We start from the raw sequence: 20,969 nt of genomic DNA, 5'->3' as shown, positions 1-20,969 counted from the left end.
AAGAGAAATATTCCGTATTTCGACGCGAGCTCTCGTATTGTTTGAATCGATGTGAATTCGATATTATATAAAAGTAGATTAATATAGAAATTTTAAAAAAATATCGTTCTAAAGATTACAAAATACTATTTAACATTGCAGAATATCATTTAAAGATATAATTATTATATTACAGTTATATTGCAATTATATTTCAAAAGTTTAATATTCCATATTTCGACGCCATCTCTCGTATTGTTTGAATCGATGTGAATTCGATATTATATAAAAGTAGAGTAATATAAAAATTTTTAAAAATATCGTTATAAAGATTACAAAATATTATTTAACATTGCAGAATATAATTTAAAAATATAACCATTATATTACAATTATATTTAAAAAGTTTAATTCTTGTGTCGCAATGAAATTTATTGATTATTTAATTAAAATAAAATTTAAAAAATAAATTTAAAAAACAAATTTTCAATATACATATATAATACTCGGTTCCTTAAATTTTAATTACTGAAAATAATTCAAATGTTTCAAAGCGGGGATTGATTAATTTCTCTCGAGTACCAAAGGTTTAATGCTTATTTAATAATTCCTGAAGCAAATATACATAAATTCACATTTCATTCGTGCTTTCTTTCTCGCGGATAAATAAATTCTTCGGTTTCTCTCGCAATACTTTTTAACGACTCACTAATCGAACTAATTGGCACGAAATCGCTCGTGGTATTTTAAAATACTTATTTAATAATTCCTAAAGCAAATATATATAAATTCACCTCATTCGTGATATCTTTCTCGCGGATAAATAAATTCTTCGATTTCTCCCACGCAGTACTTTTTAACGATTCACTAATCGAACTAATTGGCAGGATTCGCTCGTGGTATTTTAGCATAGACCTAACCTAACCTAGCCTAGGCACTTTGGTCGATACTCGAACTCGTCCTCCCCTTTCACGAAAATAAAACCGACTACATAAAATTGGCTGTGCGCGATTATTCTAAACAAGGGCTTATTCATGCACGCACGCAGTTTGAAAGTAACAGCACTTGGTACTCAACACGCGCGTCTGGCTCGTTCCTTGTATACGCATGAATTGCACTAATTTCCGACGTATTTCCTCTCGCTATTGTGAACACAGGCACATACACGCACATTATCCGAGTCGAGGCGCAATCTCTTACGCAATCGCTAGGGCGCAAACACACTTTGCTCGTTGAGTCGAAAAGAGAAAGGAACCTTAACAATCTTCATCGTCGCAGCACGTAACACTTATATCACAGATAATGGGTGCCGCTACGCTTTGGCCGCGTTCGCGACGATGGAATCCTGATCGGGCTTAGTGGGCAGCGGCCTGTTGGCCATCTTGCTGGTGGACGCGGACGCTTGCTGGGGTTCCGACAGCTCCGAGTACAGATGAGCAGTCGCATCTGACGGTTCAGCATATTCGCACAGCAGCGAGTTCGGCCTCTTGTTGTTCTTCTTGTTGGTCGCGCCCAGAATACTCTCGCCGAGCACCTTGAGGAAGCTCATCGGCCTAACAGGTTGATCCTTGCAGGTAGAATCCACCTCGTGATGATCCGCACCGTAGCCCAAATTCTTCGGTGGACCATCGTTGCTGAGATGATCGTTAACCACGTCTGGCGGTAGCGGCTGAGGTGCCCGGCCGATCAGACTCTCTAGGATCGGTTGAGACAATCGACTGGTGCTGGGGACCGTCTCATCACCTGGTAATTCGGCGTATAAGTGATTCTGGTCGCTGGTCCGCTGATCGTGTGGTTGCGCGTATTCCGTGATGGGTGGTCTGACTCGTATCGCGCTGGGCAATAACTTCTCCAAGGATGGTGCTTTGGTGCCGATGTTGACAGACGGTTTCGATGCTCCGCGAGACCTCTTGACTCTCAGATGGATCACATCGTAGGCGTTCTCCTCCCGATCGGCCGCCGGTTGCCGATCGTTGTTGTTGTTGCAGCTCTCTTCAACCTTGATGAGATCGTACAAGTGCTCGATCATCTCTCTCGCCTGGCTGTAATTGTCGGGATCGCTCAGTCGCTCCCGAAGATCCCTCAGGTACTCCTCCGTGAGCTCTTCCGGTAACGTTTGCGTGGCCTTGTTCTCTGCGAACGGATAAATATCGTCGTTTTCCTGGTCGTCGTCCTCTTGAACACTCGTCTGAGGCTCCTCGATATGAAGGACCCTGGTCTCCGGCTGGAGACCGACGTATTCGTGCACGCTCAGCCGCGAGATCGATCTGGCCGACGTCGCGGCGGTCATTCCGTTGCTGGACGAGAACCAGCTCCTTAGATTCGTCAGCGGACCGGATGTCAGCTTGGGGCAGACCCCGCGACGACGTACGTAGAGGATTCCCGAGGCCAGGATTGCCACAACAACGATGAAGACGGCCACGATGCAGACGATGATGATGATCCTCTTCTCGCGCTCCAGCTGCTCCGACTCGCTCATTTCCATATCAAAATATTTGTTTTTTTGTTTCGGGTAAACGTGAGGGCCCACGCTGGGCGGGATGACGCTCGGCTTCGGTTTCGACGACGGTTTCTCGCACTCGATGTGAGATCCCTGCGTGCAGATGAGTTGCGTAAAGTTGCGCATGGTTATGTAACCCTCGGACAGGTTCAGGCACTTGTCCAGATTCTGGTCGACCATGCAGTGGCTGGATTCCATGATCATGGAAGCGAAGTTATCGAGCCCCGTCACTTCGCGCATCCACTTCTCGAGATTGCAGTTACACTTCTCCCTGAAGTAATTGTTACCGATGCGCGCACTGTTCACACTCTGCGAGATTGCCACGAACTTGAGCGCGCCCGCTCGCGCCTTTTCTATGTGATTACCGGTAAAGGAGAATTCGAAATTTGGACTGGAAATGGCGCCCACCTCCGTTTTAATAGCCTCCGCTTTAATAGCCTCGATCTCGAGATCCTTGAAGAGATTGTGGTCGATCGCTATATAGTTCCACTGGTGAAGGACAATCGAACCAGGGCGCAGATGCCCAAATTCGTTGTTGCTGAAGGTGACGTTCGCCGCTGACGTGTTGATGGCCCCGGTGTCTACCTCGGATAATCTAACAGAATAATAAAATTAAAACGTGCATTAAAATAAAATACTAAATAATTAAAGAAATCGAAATTCGAGGACAAGAAATTAAGAAATTGACTGGAGTTGAATTTGTTGTGTTTGCTGAAGCAATGTAAAGAAAAGAAGAGACGGATTGCTTTCCATTTCACGACCGTGAATTTCTGCTGTAAATATGATAAGTAACTTTGCGAAGTGAATTTAATATCTCGAACCTTGAATATTGAATGGTCAGATTGTCGTGACCAGCCCTGAAGGCCGCCGTATTGATATTCGTAAGTTGCACATCGACGAACTCGAGATGTTGTATAAGGGCTCTGTCGCTGAAGGCGCCGGATTGGATTTCGTAGATCGATGCGTTGCTGATGATCACGCTGAGGATGGTCATCGCGCAGAAAGCGTCCTTGCGTATAGTCTTGATCCCGATGTCGTCCATTCGTATTCCCGCGACTGCCGAAGGAAACACTGCCTTGGGTAATTCGGCGATCCTCACACTTTGGAACATTATCTGTATTGCAAAGAGCACGACAATCTCAAAATTGTGTTATTAAATTTCCAAGATGTTACTCGATCTAAAAGTCATTTATTGTATCTGACGTTTAATCGAATAATAACTCGTGCAAATCAGTGAATTGCCCTCATTTAGTGACATTTGAAACGGAGAATGTTATGAATATTATTATTAAAAATATTTATATCTATGCGTTATTCGATATCAGAATTGAGTAACATAATATAACTGGGATGCGAGTATCACGTAAATGTATTAAATTAATACGTTATTGCAGCGCGTAAATGCATTAAATTAATTACATTAGAGAAACATTGTGGAAAAAGATTTACTAGATTTTTTAATTAATCCCCGTTAATTTCTTCTTTCATAATAATACTAATTTTTGTCAAATTAATACGATTTTATTGCTAAACATATACGATGTCATTTATTTTTAAAATAAGTTTAATTAACTCGATAATATAATTTCGACTATTATTACTTTATTAACAACATTCTCTAAATATAATTTCTTTCTGATCATGCATACACTAGCAGAGGAAATAAAAATATACAGATTAAATATAGTTACGTGTAAAAGAATTTCAATTGAAAATATTAAATTAATTTACACTTAATTGTGTTAATTCGAATTACAACAAACGTGCATATCGATTTAAAAATTTAAATTTTTCCTCTAAAGTACGATAGTTTCTCGTTAAAAGATTTAATTGTTCCCAATCAAAATATTAAGTTTAAATTGCTCCAAAATTTCCGATTAAGCAGTGCATTCATTTATTTAAAAGAGAATTTATATAAGGAGATAGGAATTACGTCTATTGTTTATCTTTATCGAAACCAATTCCATTCATAAGACGATAAAGATACATTAATATCGGTTCTAATACGTTATCATACTTTAATAATTAATAACGATGCATCAAGATAACCTTGGTCGCTGGTCCGTGTCGTCCGTGTTGAGGCGCTTCGAATTTGAAGGCATTGCTGGAGAGCTCGAGGGACTTTACATCCTTCACCGAGATCCACAGCAGCCAGGAAAAGGCATTGGGCTTGATCTCCACGTTTTTGCAACGCGATATCGAGATGCTGAGTGTACCACGCGTGTTCCGGAAGGCGTGGCTCTCCAGGAACACGCTGCTGCACTCGGACACCTCGAGATGCGTGTTGGACGCGTTGAGGTTCTGAAAGGCCTGTCTCTTGGCGACCACGCTGTAGATCCTGGAAACGTGGACGTGTTTTAGAGGCACCCCCCCGTCGAACGCGCCCGTGTGTATCCTCAGTTCATGGCAGTGCGAGATTTCGACGTCCGACGCGTCCGGCGGAATCATCCCCTCCTCCAGCTCCACGTTCTAGGGAAGGAAAATCGAGACGAGAGATGAAACATGACGCTATGTCGAGTCTGTGCGAAAGAACGTTAGCAGGTGTAATTAAAGAAGATGGTAATGTCGCGCGATCGACATCTCGCACCTCCAAGGTCGGGTGCCTCGTCATTTGCTTCTCTATCTAGATTTACATCTTGTGCGTTTACATAATGAGCGGATATCTAGCGACTGACTAAGGCTGTTTTCTGACATCATTATGCCTCCTCTCGCTTTGTAATAATTTACGACACATTTTATTTTTTGATACATAGAAAGAATAATATTTTTGCACAACATTAATTGCACATAACAGCTAGTTTCACAAATCGTTGAAAAAAGAATTTTATTTTGGTTCAAAGTTTTCAAATTTATAATTCCAAAAAAATTTTTTAAATTTATTTTATTTGAAATTTTATTAAATTTTTATTAAATTTTATTAAATTTTATCTATTAATTTTTATAAAATTTTCATTTTATTTTATTAAAAATTTATTTTATTGTAAATATACATGGTTATAGTTAATTGAGCGAGATAAGATAAGAAGTGAAGTAACAATTATATTCTCATTAAACAATCGAGTTTCCGAGGAGACTTTGAAATATTTCTACTGAACTCCACGTCGACTTCCTGACGAGACTATTTATAAATTTCCTTCAGTTTATGCCAGTATATTCTCTGCGCTGACCCTGATTATACGTGTCACTCGAACTTCTTTAGAGATTCCTTTTAGTTTTGTTCGATGTTACATTGTTTAGTAAAAAGACAGATTAGAGTTCTACGATAAACTACTGAGAAAGAGATTTTAATCTCTTAATACTTCTGACTGCGAAACGACCCTATTGAAGATCATTGAAAAATGTAAGGCAGAGGAAATTTAGCCAGCCTATACAAAAGACCCTTGAAATCTCACAATCATTCACAAAATTTGATTTTTGCAGAAATTTTTGACGATTCACGAATAAATATTGGAGACAATCAAGGAAGTTTCTTTTTCACAGTTTATAGAAAATTATTCGTTTCTCTCTATTTTTAGATTACTGATTTTGTTTCTGGTGATATGTGTGTATGTGTGTGTGTGTGTGTGTGTGTGTGTGTGTGTGTGTGTGTGTATGTGAACGCATCCGGTTTCTTGCTGCGGCAAGAACCTTTGACCCGAGGACTAAATCATTATCTACGAGATATTTTTCCATATATGAGATATTACAACACAACTACAAGCTTGTGTCGGTCGTACCTCAATGAGTAATCTTGACAACTTGATAATACATTATAATGTAGGTATTTCGTGACACAAAAAATACGACTATAAATCACTTTATACATAATTTATTTTTCTGTATTTCCGATTTATTATCTGTTTGCCTCTTTTGATATTTGCGATAAAAAAACCACCATATTTTAAAAGTCATCTCTTTTATCAAATATTCTTCCTTTGCTCTTTCTCTCTGTCATTGAAAAATAGAATTCTAAAGAGTTGCGGATGCCATTTGTGAGAATGATATACTCTACAAATCTCTAAATAAATAATTTATAAATAGATAAATTTTATAAACAAATAAATAAATAATTGTGTATCTTTTTTCTAGCTTCTCTCAAATCTCTTCGTAAAATTATGGAATGCTTGAAATGGATAGAATTATCGGTCTCTTCCCGTTTGGATTTCTTCCAAGTTCGGATGTTTACTTTTCGTACGAAATTATTTTTCCGTGTATCCCGGTTTATTTTTACGTTCAACTTTGGTCTACACACACGAAAAAGCTCAATAAACGTAGACCGCATAATGCGGCATCCGTGCCATGCTGGTTCCTTCAAAGCACCGGAAAATCGTTTCAAGAGTTCATTAGAACTCCGATGAGTCACTGTTCGCGACTAGTAATGCGTACGGTTCGACTTTCGCATCCCGTGTCTTGGTTACACGGTAACGCGAGGCTCCGGTGTTCCCTTGCTTGTTTTGTCGTCTCCTCATCGCAATCGAACTTTCATAAGTCGCGGTTTGATTTCAACCGGTAGATTTACCCTTGAAGGCTTGCTTGTCAGAAAGAGAAGAAAAAGTATTCACGTATCGATATCATCTTAAATTAATATAAATATTAAGAGAGAAAGAGAGAAAGTAAGATCGATTAAGATAACGCATGGTGTAATGTTAGGCAATCTTGTTGGACTACGGTGATCGTTGTTTCAGTACGATTCGATCAATCGATGATATCGGGCTTAGTTTCATGACAGCATCCGACATAAAGTGCATCTAGATAAAGTTCAGAAATTTATTGCGCGAAATAAAAGTAGGTTCGCAACAATAATGTACATTACTCCTCATTATCATACATATTTGATCGCGCAAAATTATTAATTTTTAATTTACTGGACTCTGTTTGATTTGTTATAGGACTCATTAATTTTATTTTAATACGGCACTTTTTAATCTACTCTAAACTCTTATAAAGTAATATTATTTTCTGATATCTATCCTTTACTACAACATAATGCGGATTTTCTGTGTACTCCGTATGATGAGATACGCGCTTCTCCGGCTGATAACGCTGAGTAAAGTAAAACAGTATTAGTAGTGAGCAGCAGTGTTGTTTATGCTCATTTCTAATTAAAAATATACGTGACTTCCTTGAAGTTCAGCAGAAGAGTTTCGTGCGGAAAGAATTAATTAGCAAAATAGAGATAAATAGCTGGATAGATAGGGAGAGAAAAACAGAGAAAGAGAGACACGAGAGAAAAAACCGTAATATTAGAAAAGCGAGCAAAATACGTATGTGTCAACGTGTGATACAACCCCTTTGTTGGGGCTCTGTATCGGATCCATTTTCATTATGTGGCATCGATGACATCACTTTGCACGCACTTTGCGTGGCGAAACCCAGCTGTTACTGCTGTCGGTCCTTCGGGATGAGGAGAAACGCGGTCAGGGAAGAGCGAATGCAAGTCGGAAAATGCGTCGTTCCTTTCTATGCTTCTCGACGAATGACTAAGTCTGCTCTTAAAAGTCGCACGATTGTGACTCAAGGGCTGGGATAACATCGGTTATTTCTGCGTCGCGGTCCTTGGGCACAAAGAATATTTCTCTCCCTCTTTCTCTCTCTTTCTCTCGAGATCTTTCACGAACAACAAGACGTGAAATCGCTGGTGCGAATTAATTTTACAGTACCGAGATGACGAGCTGGCCCGCGGCCATAGAATTTTCTACGATTGCCGCGATGTATTTCTAGACATCGATTCATTTCACTCCTCCTCAATTCCTCTATAATATATTCGATAAATTAATAACATAGTGGCCATTGAAATAAAAAATAAATTCATTATGTCATAGGATCAATTTTCCCATCAATTGAGATACTTTCGATCGAACTTTAAATTTAAAAATCATCGAAGGTTCCGCACAATTTTTTCCCATTGTTCACTTTAAAGCGATTTTAAAGAGAGTATTTTTCACGATGGGAAAGGGGACTATTGGAGACAAAGAAATCCATACGAAAACATTTGTATTTAAACTTCCGAAATTTTCCGGCAGCTGAAGTTATTCGAGAACGGTTACATATCTACAATTTGTTCCGGACCGCCCTGAAATTTTAGAGCGGATTTTTTTTTTTTAACATCGCTCCGCATCTCGTTTTGCTTCGTTCAGCGACGAAGCGTATCGAACCGTTTCCGTTATCGTTTCGGTTTAGTTTCGATTCCATATGTTTGGTTTAGCTTCGATTCTATACGGGAAAGATTTTTGTAAGAGGAAAACTTTAGAGATCTCTCGAGTTCTCCCTCTCTCGCGATACCTTCACGAGACATTTAGCCAATTTTTGATATGACTCATTTAATAGGATAGAAGATATTTAAGAATTATTAAGATTTTTACAGAATTAATTAAGAATTAATTAAGAATTTTACAGAATCAATTAAGAATTAATTAAGAATTTTACAGAATCAATTAAGAATTAATTACGAATTTTACAGAATTATTTAACGCTCGCTGAATTTATAAGAAATTCAAAATTTTGATTCTTCACGTATGAATTTATTTTTTAAATACTTTATTACATTATGTACAACATATATTACGCTGTATTTAAGATAAGATAATTCTGTATATTTTCCTTCGCGATTCGATAAAGAGGCCGTATTATTTGACGTTATTTCCCGTTATCTGATTAATTATTTAAACATACATGATGATACAACAATGTAATATGAATACGAGGGATATATTTCTGACGAGAAACCGCAACGTCGATGTTGCAGTACGTAGGTACCGTTAGCGAAGGGAATCTTAAGAAAGCTGAATGTCCGGAATATCGATGAATCGCGAGGGTCACATTGCATCGGTGGCGAGGAAACATTATTTCAACTTACAACACGAGTGGGATAAGTTTGGTCGTGCGATGCATCGAGCTGGAAATAAAGAGAGCAGGTCACTTTAACCGGATTGCGCAAACACCATTGGATACCGTGGTAACCGTGGAATTTGCGAATTCGCTATCATGAGAATTGATAGTTTTTTTTCCGGACGCCATCCTTGCTCGACGAATGGAACGATCGGATAGAAATCCTGTTTATTATAATGACCTAATGCAACTCGCGAAGGTTATTCGCTGGCGTTAAAATATTTTCGCACACGCTGACCTTACCAGAGCAAACACGGGAAAGAGCAACCTTGAAGAGGCGTTTGTATAAAATATTTTCCGATGCATAATTTTGGCAAATAAGTCAATATTTTATCCTTATTTTAATTTAATTTTTTATTGTTATTTATGTAATTAATATTACAATTTTTGAAGAATTTCATTAAAATTCCAAGAATTTTATATACAATTGTTTTTTCTCGTCGATGAAAGTAAAAATAAAATGCAAATCCTTCCATGGTGCAATTAATCCTTACAGGTCACACATTTTTTTTCTTTGATACATAATGCCTTGTCACTGTTTTAGTTGTCCTAAAATACTTGAAAAAATTTATAAAAATTCACGTACATTTTTTGACATCTGTAGAAAATTAAAATTAAATTAAAATTAAAAATTATAAAAACAAAAAAATTAAGAAATAAATTTTAAATATTTCTATCGATTATATATTTATAAGATCTCGAGATTCTATTATTAAAATATGAAATAGGAACCCATATGTGACTTTAAGGATTAATATTAGAATTCGATATTGCTGAAAAAATTGCAGAAAAAGATGAGAGGGAGAGATAATTATTCTCGAACGCATTACGGTTGACGCGGATGACGGATGAACGAAAATAAAATGCGGAAAATGAGAGAAGTTACGCAAGATGAATTAGACTCGAGCGAGCGAGTGAGAAAAGCGAGTATCTCTCTATTAAATTTCTTGGCCTTCCTCGAGGACCTCCACCGTTATTATCGACCGACTTCCAAATTATGCGACGAGAAACATCCATCGCATGGATAAATAATTAAACGGCGTATTGGAGATACGCGTCGCGCATTTCGATTCGCTCGCACGAAGAGAGACGTCTACGGCAGCCAAGTCACGCGCGTCAAAGATTCGCCGTCTGAATTGAAATCGGCGAGGAATTGACGGCCGTATATCATCAGATCGGCGCATTAACCGCTCCTGGAAGACGCTAATCGAAACGCAGATGACGTGTCTCCCCCGCATTCAATTCGTCGCGACGATTCTCGTCATCCAGGGCGTGAGAGACGCTCGTCGAGATGAATGAACCGGATAAGTGTCGAGTCTATGAAAGTTTCGAGTTTCCGTTTTCGTCACTGACAAACTTGCGCCTCAGCTAATTGACGTATAGTCGGGGAAACAGAAACCCGGGCGTTTCTCCGCGACGTTGTAAAAATAACCCGATTCACTGTCTAGTTCTAGTTCGAGGTGAACGGGAGGAAGACAATCGAGTTATTCTAAACTCTGGCACGCGAGAAAGAGAGATCCCTCAGGCGCCGTCTCTTCTGCTCCTCGAAATTAATCGGCCGTGAGAAACGAATCTCGCCTTCAATTTAAAAAGGCGGAGGAAAGTAGTCGTTATAATACACAGTAGCTGTTATATCTCTCCTTTTAGTTGGTCCATCTAGAGACTACAACGAGAGAGTGTGTCTGCGTCTTTTTAAATATACAATCATCGTAAAATCACGGAATACGAAATTGGATTGAAAGGTAAATCTGGAATATTATCTGACGTTAAATTATCTGATGTATAGCACATTACGGGTATTGATATACTCCCGATAATTCCACGCAATATGAGACCTGAATATTTAATACTATTCGCTGGTATAACGAAATTATAATTACAGGTTTCCCTCGTATTCTCTAACGGTGCCTGTTAAACAATTCCGATTTAATTATCCGGCTCGTTAATATGTTATCATAAGATTTAAATATTATATTTGGAAAAAAGGGACGCATCGTCCCTTTTTGCGATAATGAAATTGCGAGATTGTATTTTCAGCGAATTTATGACACATACGTCACTTCGATTGTTTGTTCCCGATCGATGCGTTGCAAATTTAATTCAAATTATCGAAAAATTATTCGGTTTATTCAAGAAATTTATGCATAACACTTAAGAGAGATAGTCATCGGAAAAGAAATAAAATTATTTCCGCCCGAATGCATTCGTTCTATTGCTTAACCCTTTGTATCATGACTTGGCGGCCCATCTTTTTCTTCGCAGTTTTTCATTTTTTCACTTACACTATTTTTTTTAACAAGAAATATCGGATTTTTTGTTTCTACAAAATCCCTAAAACATCAATAAATGTAAAAAAATATAAAGTCATTAAATGTTAATTGTAAAAATCGTATATAAAAATAGTCAAAATTAGTACTTTTTCACGAAGAAATGCATTTTCCTCTAATTTATTAAAATCAAAGGGGCAATTTTTTCAAAAATTTAGATTTTAGATTTTTAGAATTTTTTACACTCTAAAATATTTTTTAGAATTTTTTTCAGATTTTATCCATCGTGTTATTTTTGTTATCAATAAAATTTCTATAAAAAAAATACAATATTTTCCGTACTAAATCCAAACTAACAATTGTATCTCCGAAAACTTTCTCTCTAAGAATTTTTCAAGCCAGAATCCAAATTTAAAGGAAAAATTTATAATCTTTTAAATTTATAATTTTCATTGTATCCATCATCTTAAATTTTTTTTAAATTGAAAATTTTGACAGCAGACTCAGATTCAGGGATCAGAAAAATCCCAGAAAACGAATTGACACATAGAAAAAAATAAGTTGTCAAATCAAAACTTATATATTTAAATTAACGCATTCATTGTTTCATATATACGTAATCTATAATCTTCTTAGAAGAATTTAATAATTTCAAATTTTAACAATATTATAGTCTTATTTCAATATTGTAATTGTCATCTCAAGAATATATAATTATTTAATTCTACTTTAAGCAAATTATAATCTTTGATTTAAAAATGTTATTTTTTGTTTAACATTGTTTCCTTTCGACTCAAGAAAATTAAATCTTAAATCATAAGAATATATTTTTCCTGATTGAACTATATAAAATTGCTTTATTCAAGGAAGCAATTATTCAAGCAATAATATTTTTCTTTAATTAACGCATAATCTCATCTCAAGATTTTCATATTAAAGATATTTTCCAGACAAGAATGTTCTTTTTTTCTGTTCAAAGATTTTGGATGTAAGGGAAAATATATGGCTAAGGGGGTTAAACTAAGCAACAGCAATTCGATCATCAGACATGCGATTCAATGTGGACAAGAAGACACGCATGGCATTCTGCGCGGTTAATGTCTGCCAATTTTTGGCCGGCTTTATCGCGCGCTGCTAATGTTCCGCGCCCACGTCCGGCGAGCGTTTCGCTCGCGAAGAGCCCGGAGTGTACTTATTATACGGGCGTGTATCTCCAGGTCGTGCGGATATCTCCCCTCCGTGGAATTCGCGTGGGGCTCGGCGTTACGGCGATCGTCATGGGGAATGCCGGAAGTTAATTCGCGGAATGGCGCGATGCCACCCGTACCGTAGAGCTGACACTCGGCTCTCCTCTCGCATCGTGCACATGGGATGAAATTACTCTCTCGCATAACGCGGCCACGCTAGAATACGCCTCTGCCTTTGCCGACATGCGAGCGCCATTATGCCCTGCCGCGGGGGAGGAGAGGGCCAGGGGGACCCTCCGACCGGGGGTCGCGTCGAGGGATAATTCGGTTAATTGCCGCAGCGCACCGGGCACTGGATGGCCTGCGATCTGCTAAGTGCTACATTTTTCGTGTGTGTGTGTTTTTTTTCCGTCGCTTTAATCTTCTGCAATCGATATCTTCTCTACTTCCATCTTTTTTTTTTCTATTACACTTAGAGATTTTATCAATCATCTAAACCTCTCCTCTTTCAATTAATACGCATCATCAATGAATCATTTGTAGAAACATTCATATCTTTATATGAGCCCTTTAGAAAATAAATTGGTAGAAATACAAATGAAGATGCATTATTTTTTGTGAAGAGATAAGGAAGATACTCGAATAGCTGAAGAAATATTAATCGATATTAATGTTGTTGGAATCTTTTATTGGAACAACGTGCTTCTAAATCAAACGCATGGCGAGACCGGAAAGGCGTTTCTAACGTTAACCCGATCACAGTAGATTGCGTAGGGGAGTCTAAATTATAGAACCACTACGGTTTCACGGGCTGCAACGCGGAAGACACATGATTTGGATCAGGCGAGCGTAAATGCACTCATATTTACGCGATTGTTGGTCTCTCCATCCTATTCACACGCACGCGCGCACACACACACACATACACGTGCACATATCTCGACGCTTTAATATACACAGAGGACGTATTCGCGCAGATAGGCGAGGCACTTCGCACGTGTGGCTAATCGCGATAACTGAAGAGAATTCGTGGCAGAGGAGACGTTGGAGAAAGCGAGAAAGAGAGTTATCGTTGCGAATAAACGAGCAGGATGTCGGGCTATATCTACGCCCCCGGAGCAAATTCTCCAGACAAAGCCGGCAAACCGCAATCGGCTCTCGGATGCACGTATTGTATGTACTATGGGGGAGAGATGGGACGTTCTAAAATAATTTATCATTCCGGAGGGTGGGTTGCGCGAGGATGGCCCGAGAGTGATAATAGCGCGTTCCGCGATCGAGATAACGTCGGATCTCTCTTCCCTTTCTCATCGAACCATTTATTGGATTATCGAAGTTATCGGAGGCTGATAGAGAGAGAGAAAGAGAGAGAGAGGGAAGTCGAGAGACTCTTTGAAAGATTCACGAGCGCGATCTCGCCCTCTTCGTCGATGCGAGTGGAGGATTGTTTTCGAGTCGACGTGTTCGCGGATTTTAATTGTGAAATATTGTGTTGGGGAACACAAAGGTAGATCGGAATCGTAGAGAGATAATATACGACAGCGCAAAATGATCGTTGAACTTCCATAGGATCAAGGCTCTCTCGCGTTGACGTCTCCGACCAACCAAAGTGTAATTCGTTGAAAGGGCCTATTGTGAATAAATTGAGCCGAGACGAGGATCGGACCAGACGAACTTCCAACGCGCAGCGCGATTTTGTGCGCACGAAATTCCCATCGATCCGATCTTCCTGGGTCCTAGGATGAGCACATGAACTGAATAATTAGAAACGCCTCGGTCAGATCTAGGCATTTCAATTTTAATGTTATCATCGATCAATTTATAAATTAATACTCTCAATGATTGTAAGGAAAGAAAGTCTTTCGGATGATTTACATGAGAATGTTAATTCTAAAGAGGATAAATACGATATCATACAGGTTTTAAAATGTATTCTAAAAGTTGCCTTTTGAGCCCGAGGGAATAAGATTCGATTTATGTAAGATTATCCTTCGTGAATCAGCCCGCATCATGGTCAATGTGAGACTCTCTCGCATTGACCAACTATCTCCGACCAGTGTAATTCGTTGAAAGGGCCTATTGTGAATAAATTGAGCGAGGATTGGACCAGGCGAACTTCGAACCCGCAGCGCGATTTCGTGCGCACGACATTCCTGATCTTTCTGGGTCCTAGGATGAGTACATGAATAATTACTCGATTTATTAATTCATCGACAGCTGAAGCAGATGATGCGGATGAAAGGAGGACTCTCATAAAAGTCAATGTGTGTCCCTTCCTCCTCGTAAAATTTAACGCAACATTCAGCGACCTCGAATGGATAGTTTTTGGGGAGAGACTTTGTTTTCATGAGACTAACGAGACTAACGAGATGTAATTGCGGACAGGTAATATTGTTACATTTCTACAGCTGAGGTCGTCGAACGTAACGCGTGCATCTGGTGGCATCGTTTCCGTCCTAAGCGCTGCTATCGTTCTCGCGCGATTTCGCGCGACGTGTTATTTTCCAGTTCCGATTGTTAGGTTTTATTCGCTCCACTCGAGATGATTACGATGGGGAAAGAGAGAGAGGGGGGGAAAGATACGAAGTTGGAGACAGGGAAATTACAAGCAGCGTTGCGAGAGCACGCTTTAATCGCCGGCATATTGTTTTTGTCGGTTTGCGTCAACAGATTCGCCCGCCCTCCTACATTCCCCATAATCGCAATCGGTTTGTAATCGAGTTAGGTCGGGAAAAGCCGCCGCTTATTAACGGGTCCGTGAGCGTTAAATCGCGCGCCTAAACTGGCGCCGCGCGAAATTGTTTTGGTGTGCAACGGCTAACGCGCGCCAACGTTAATTGTTGTTTCCACGTGTAATTCCGAATCGACGACCATCGCGAATAGCAACAGAGATACCGCGAAACACGCGAATTAAATCCCGCGCAACGGCAGTCGAGCGAATAACAGCTGACCACCTGAAGGCGCATCTCGCGAACATTAGCGTAGAGATCCAAAAGTCATCCTTGATAGCTTCAGTACACCCGGTTCCCCGCCTCTTTTTGAGTCGGAATGAAAGGGGGAAGAGAAAGGAAATTCTTCCCTAAAATATTCGACCCTAAAATTAGAACTGGAGCACGTGGTAGGGGGATTACATTAGGGTCAAACTTGAGCGGCGATACTGAAATAGTTGTCGAACGAAGTAGAAAATATTCGTGAAGCAGCTGACTCGGACAATGCATCGCTCGCGATGAACCCTCCGATCGGAAATTGCGTGCGGCGGAAGTCGACCTAAGCTCGAGATCGAATGCACGAGGAGGAATTCAAGGGAGATATCGGGACCGATCTATTCTATTCCGAGCGAGTTGGCTATTGTCAAACGTCTAAGTCGCGTGAGGATGTGTACATGTGACTCATTCTAATATCTCAATTGTATTCCCTTTAGATCTCGTAAAATATGCAAAATAATTTCGGTGATCGAGACTAACATAGATGAAATATCAATAAGCGAAATATAAAGAGATATAAGATAAATGAAACTTAATGTGTACAAAATATTTTTTTAATAATTTTTTAATAATTTTTGGTAATTTTTATAATAATTTTTAAATAATTTTCGGTAATTTTTAGCAACTTTCTAGTAATTTTTAAATAATTTTTAGCAATTTTTTTAAGTAATATTTTTAGTAAATATAATTATGATATTGTGCTAATAATAGAGCACAATAAGACGAACAATATTTCATTCACGCCTATTTATGAATCGATTATCTCAGTCAACTTGATCACTTTTTATTATCGGAGTCCTCGATCGCGGGAGGAAATCTCGCATTATTTCCCTATAAGAGGGATCCGCGTGTTTCTACACTCTTCGCCGTGATTTCAGTATTTGATCGCCGCTTGATTTGTCATTTCCGCCGATCAAATTAAAGTGTCCTTGTTTCGATACGAGTGAACTTGCACGAGGTAGCAAGAAGGAGTAGCCCAGTCAGTTATATCGCACAGCGATGAACCGGCTGTACGATAAATGAAATTAATGGCGTTGGAATGATAAGTGACGATGTGACTGAATCTGATTTGATTACCAAGTATCTGCCGTCCAACGGTATAATAGTGGCTTAACGTTGCCAATTGTTGTTTCTGTGTTATCACTTGTTGAGCAAATATAAAACACCGTCACTGTAGCCCGCTTGGTTGGTCAATGCCCTCGCTTTTCGAGCTAGTATTTTTGAAAACGACTGTGTATTTATAATTTTACGTACGTAACACTTTCGACGTACTCGTTATTTTATTCTCGGCCGGTTACTATCGACTTTATTCATCGACACCACCAGTCACTCTGCTGTCTGTCAATTGTTAAGGACACTGGGTACATGTTGTACTGCGCGTCACGCCTACGCTTAACGCGTTTATCGGTTGGACAGGAATCGCTCTCATGATTTAAAAGTTGTTTGAGGATACGTTAAAAGTCACGTGAAAAAATCATGTAAATTATACTTTAAATATTTGCAATGAAATATCGATAACTTTTAGATTTTTTTCATATTATAAGACAGATATGTTATAGAATACTTTTCAAAAATGAATGTGATTCGCTTTTAATTTGAGAAAGATATTTTATTAATATTTTTCTCTTTAGCTAATACTTTTTTAAATAATTATTGTATTATTTTAAATAATTTATTTATAATTTATTTGTAATTATTTTAAATAATTTATGTATTGCATGAAAATATCTCGATTACTCGGAACAGCCTGAAATAGTGAATGGCGACAAAGTAATAAAACGATCTGGTGGCCTTAGACTGTATGTCGGGCTACCATAAAAGAGAAGGCAAGTGCTGTGAGTGCTGCTTAAAACTGGTTTCCGTTTCTATGCGAGCGGTTGATCATAACGTAGATAGGGAATAGGCTTACTCCAGTTTGCGGTCAAGAAGCATGGCAGAAATTCAACCTCCGTTCGGAGAAGAATTATAGATTAATTAATGTTCTACGTCTTATTACATGTAATCAAACTAGAATAAATTATTGATTTAGATTCATCATCTCCTCAAGCGATGAAAAGCAGGTTCTCTAGCAAAATATCATCGCTCTTAATATCTAAAAGATTACCGAGGCTGCCATAACATATTAAACGTTACTGCATTATTAATTCTTTGCAGTAAAATCAATTTTCCGTTCCATAAATAAATTGAATCATGTATTATCTCAATCACAAATTTATGATCGGAGTTAAATCGAGTTACGGACCATATATCGTATATCGTATCTCTAGAGATTCTTGCAACGCATGGCTCTGGAATATTTCAAATCTGTTTCAAAATCTCAAATCTATCAGAGAGATCTTACTCTATATCTCTGACCATTATTTGAACAAGTTTATCGCTCCTGGCATGTTGTACGTGATAGTTTTATCGCGAACGTTTTCAACCCTTGAGTCTCTCGTGTTTCGAAAACTTGGCGAGAAGCGCATCGCATCGCGCCTTTGCATCGGTTGCGGATGATATTCAGCTTGAGTGCAGCTGACAACGGGAGCGGCAAGTGAGGCTGCGGCTGTTGCACGTTATACCGTATACAGAAACGTGGTGGTGCAAGTTACAGCTTGTTTTGTGCCTGCTCAGGGACGGAGTTTAAGAAACGGACGTCACATGTTCCCTCAATCATGCTTCTATCGAATTTTCCAATTTTCATTATATTAATTCAATATTATTTTTATTATCATATTATATCTAAAAAGGTGCTGCACTTGAATAATGATAAACGAAAAATAATTTTTAAATTAAAAAAATTTTTTTTAATTTATTTAAATTTATTAATTTATTTTTTTAAATTTATTAGAAACTTTTATCGATGAAAATATCAGATCTTGTTTAGCATTCAAATTTCGCATATATTGATTTATAAACATTTTTATATATTTTATATGTTATATGTTATATATTATAAATTTATGTATTATAATCTTACAATTATTTGAAATTCAGATCTCTCTCTACGCGACTGATTCCGGTCTGCATTTAACGAACGCACGCATTGCGTGCGCTTCCATGCACGCGATTCCCAGCGTATTTACCGGGCCAATGATTTATATGCTAATCTCGCGTGGAAGGCGAATCCAAAACTCCACCGTAAACTTTCACCGTCGTGCATTAACGACTTCTCTTTTATGGAGCGCCGGATGCCGAGATAAATCGCGATTTCGCGTATAATTCGCGAAAAACTGCGCATTAATCAAAAGCGCGAGCAACAGTTGCGACTTTGACAACTTTAAAGTTCCTTGTCGCTTATTGTTGGTATTTTTCGAAAGAATCGGCATCGAGTATTAATTTTCAATTTAAGTAAGAGAGGAATGATATCTTTATTTCCCAGAACCACCGAATTATAGTGTTGTTTATTGTCTTTTAATTGATTAGTAATTTATTTATTATTGATAAGATATAGAATCTTTCTTTTCCAAAAAAATTACACTCTTATAAAATCTAATAAAATCTTTAATAATTTCTTAAATAATTTTTAATATTCTAATAATTATTCTAATAATTTCTTAAATAATTTTTGGATTTTTTAAAAAATATAGAGAGATAGAGAAGAATAATTTTGATTTCTCTGTTAATTTCGCTTATTTTTATCGCGAAATTATAAAGGTCGCAACGGCGGCCCTTGCATTCACCTGTTCTTTGGAGAAGACGCACTTGACGTTAATCCATCGGTGCGCTTGAGTGGTGCAGTTGCAGCCGTTCATGGCACATATCCCTGCCTTCGTGGCTTCGACGATGCATGGGAGGAACGCGAGATACCACAGTAGAAACACCAAGCATACGATCCCACGATCACACTTAATAACGAGCCCATTCAGGCCGCTCGACACTCTTCGCTTGGCACTCATCATGCGACGATCCTCGATCGAACGCGATCAGAGCGATCGTTAGATCATCACCTGTCAATTTCCTCGCACGATCGCGGCCTCTCTCATAACGATCCGATCACTGGTCTCGTCGTGGAACGATGATACGAAGACACAACGAAGCATGCGAAGCGAAGACCCATGCCATCATTGATCTGCCAATCGATCGCGTAAATCGATCGATCAAGAGACACTGTATTCCTTATCCTCGCGACTTTTTCCGCTGATGGATCTTGCGTTTCGCGTCCGGGCAAACAAGAAGACACATCTCCCCCTTTATCGGGCCCTTGATCCCTGACGACGAACTTTCACGATGCGTGGAAAGTGAAATCAACGATCGATTAATTAATCGATTCGCGCGCGTTCGTTGACAGAAGGAAGCCAGGCGACTAGAGACCAGTTGATGCGATCGTTACGAAGGTTGCTTTTAAACTGTGGTCGGTAGCATACACGATCGGTGTCTGCTCCCCACCTAGATCTACAGCGACTCGCCACTCTCTTTCTCTCTCTCTCTCTCTTTTCGCCTTTCGCCGCACGTCTTGTCTCTCTTAGGCCTTTTGAGAGATAAAGAGGGAGATGACTCGACCATGACTCGTCATCATCGGCTTCGAAGGAATCAGAGGGCGCTCGTGCTCTTTCTCGAGGACTTCATCGTTGCGCTGCGTTCATGGGAACCATAGACACTGCACACCTGCGTCGAAAAGAGTCGTCGTTAAGCCATAGGACAGTGCACACCTGCAGATGTGCACTGTCTATGGCTTAACGACGACTCTTTTCGACAGTGCACACCTGCCAGGTGTGCACTGTCTATGGCTCAACGACGACCTTGACCAAATTATTCGGAGTACCCTTGATCCACATCGAAATGACCGATGTTCATCGCGGATGTTAATTGCGCAAGCCGCGTTCAGGGCTTGTAACCCCGGTCAATGGGTTTAATCGGCGTGTCGCTCTTATAGAAAGCGAAGTTTATGTGTTTTTATTTTTATAGAAATTCGATTACGAGAAATATCGATCGAACTTTGCATCGTATTTATTTATTAACGAAATATTAGATGCTTCTGGTTTTAAGCATTAATAAGATAATCAGTGTATTAATTATTTACTGAAGATCTCGTGTAAATGTATTTTTTTTAATCCATGCACGTAAACATGGCATTGGATAAAAATAGAATTCTTAAGATTTTATCTTATCTTCAACAAAAGGAGATCTTACGCGATAAAAGATACATTGCTTACAGTGACAAAGTTTTAATTAGAATTGATACTAATTATTAAATTATGAAGCT

At 38.8% G+C, this 20,969-nt stretch overlaps 2 protein-coding genes across 6 annotated transcripts in view; one reads left to right on the top strand and one right to left on the bottom strand.

The window, feature by feature from the left end:
- The window catches only part of LOC105248657 (E3 ubiquitin-protein ligase highwire), a 185,950-nt gene that overhangs the window by 149,897 nt on the left and 15,084 nt on the right, over positions 1-20,969 (top strand). The window lies entirely within an intron of this gene.
- Positions 499-20,130, bottom strand: LOC105248656. Of its 2 annotated transcripts, none has more exons than XM_011253564.3 (4): positions 19,447-20,130; positions 4,529-4,948; positions 3,301-3,593; positions 499-3,074 (listed from the first exon to the last, which is right to left on the bottom strand). In XM_011253564.3, the coding sequence occupies exons 1-4, from the start codon at positions 19,663-19,665 to the stop codon at positions 1,292-1,294; spliced, it is 2,715 nt and encodes a 904-aa protein (XP_011251866.1). In that variant the 5' UTR covers positions 19,666-20,130; the 3' UTR covers positions 499-1,291. The 2 variants fall into 2 exon arrangements, with proteins under 2 accessions (XP_011251866.1, XP_011251867.1); XM_011253565.3 differs by lacking the exon at positions 19,447-20,130 and adding an exon at positions 7,816-7,895.

The sequence above is a fragment of the Camponotus floridanus genome, unplaced genomic scaffold (assembly GCF_003227725.1).
Source record: "Camponotus floridanus strain SB8 unplaced genomic scaffold, Cflo_v7.5 scaffold72, whole genome shotgun sequence".
Classification (NCBI taxonomy): Eukaryota; Metazoa; Arthropoda; class Insecta; order Hymenoptera; family Formicidae; genus Camponotus; species Camponotus floridanus.
Note: the sequence above shows the minus strand (reverse complement) of the source record. Positions and strands in the feature narration are given on the sequence as shown.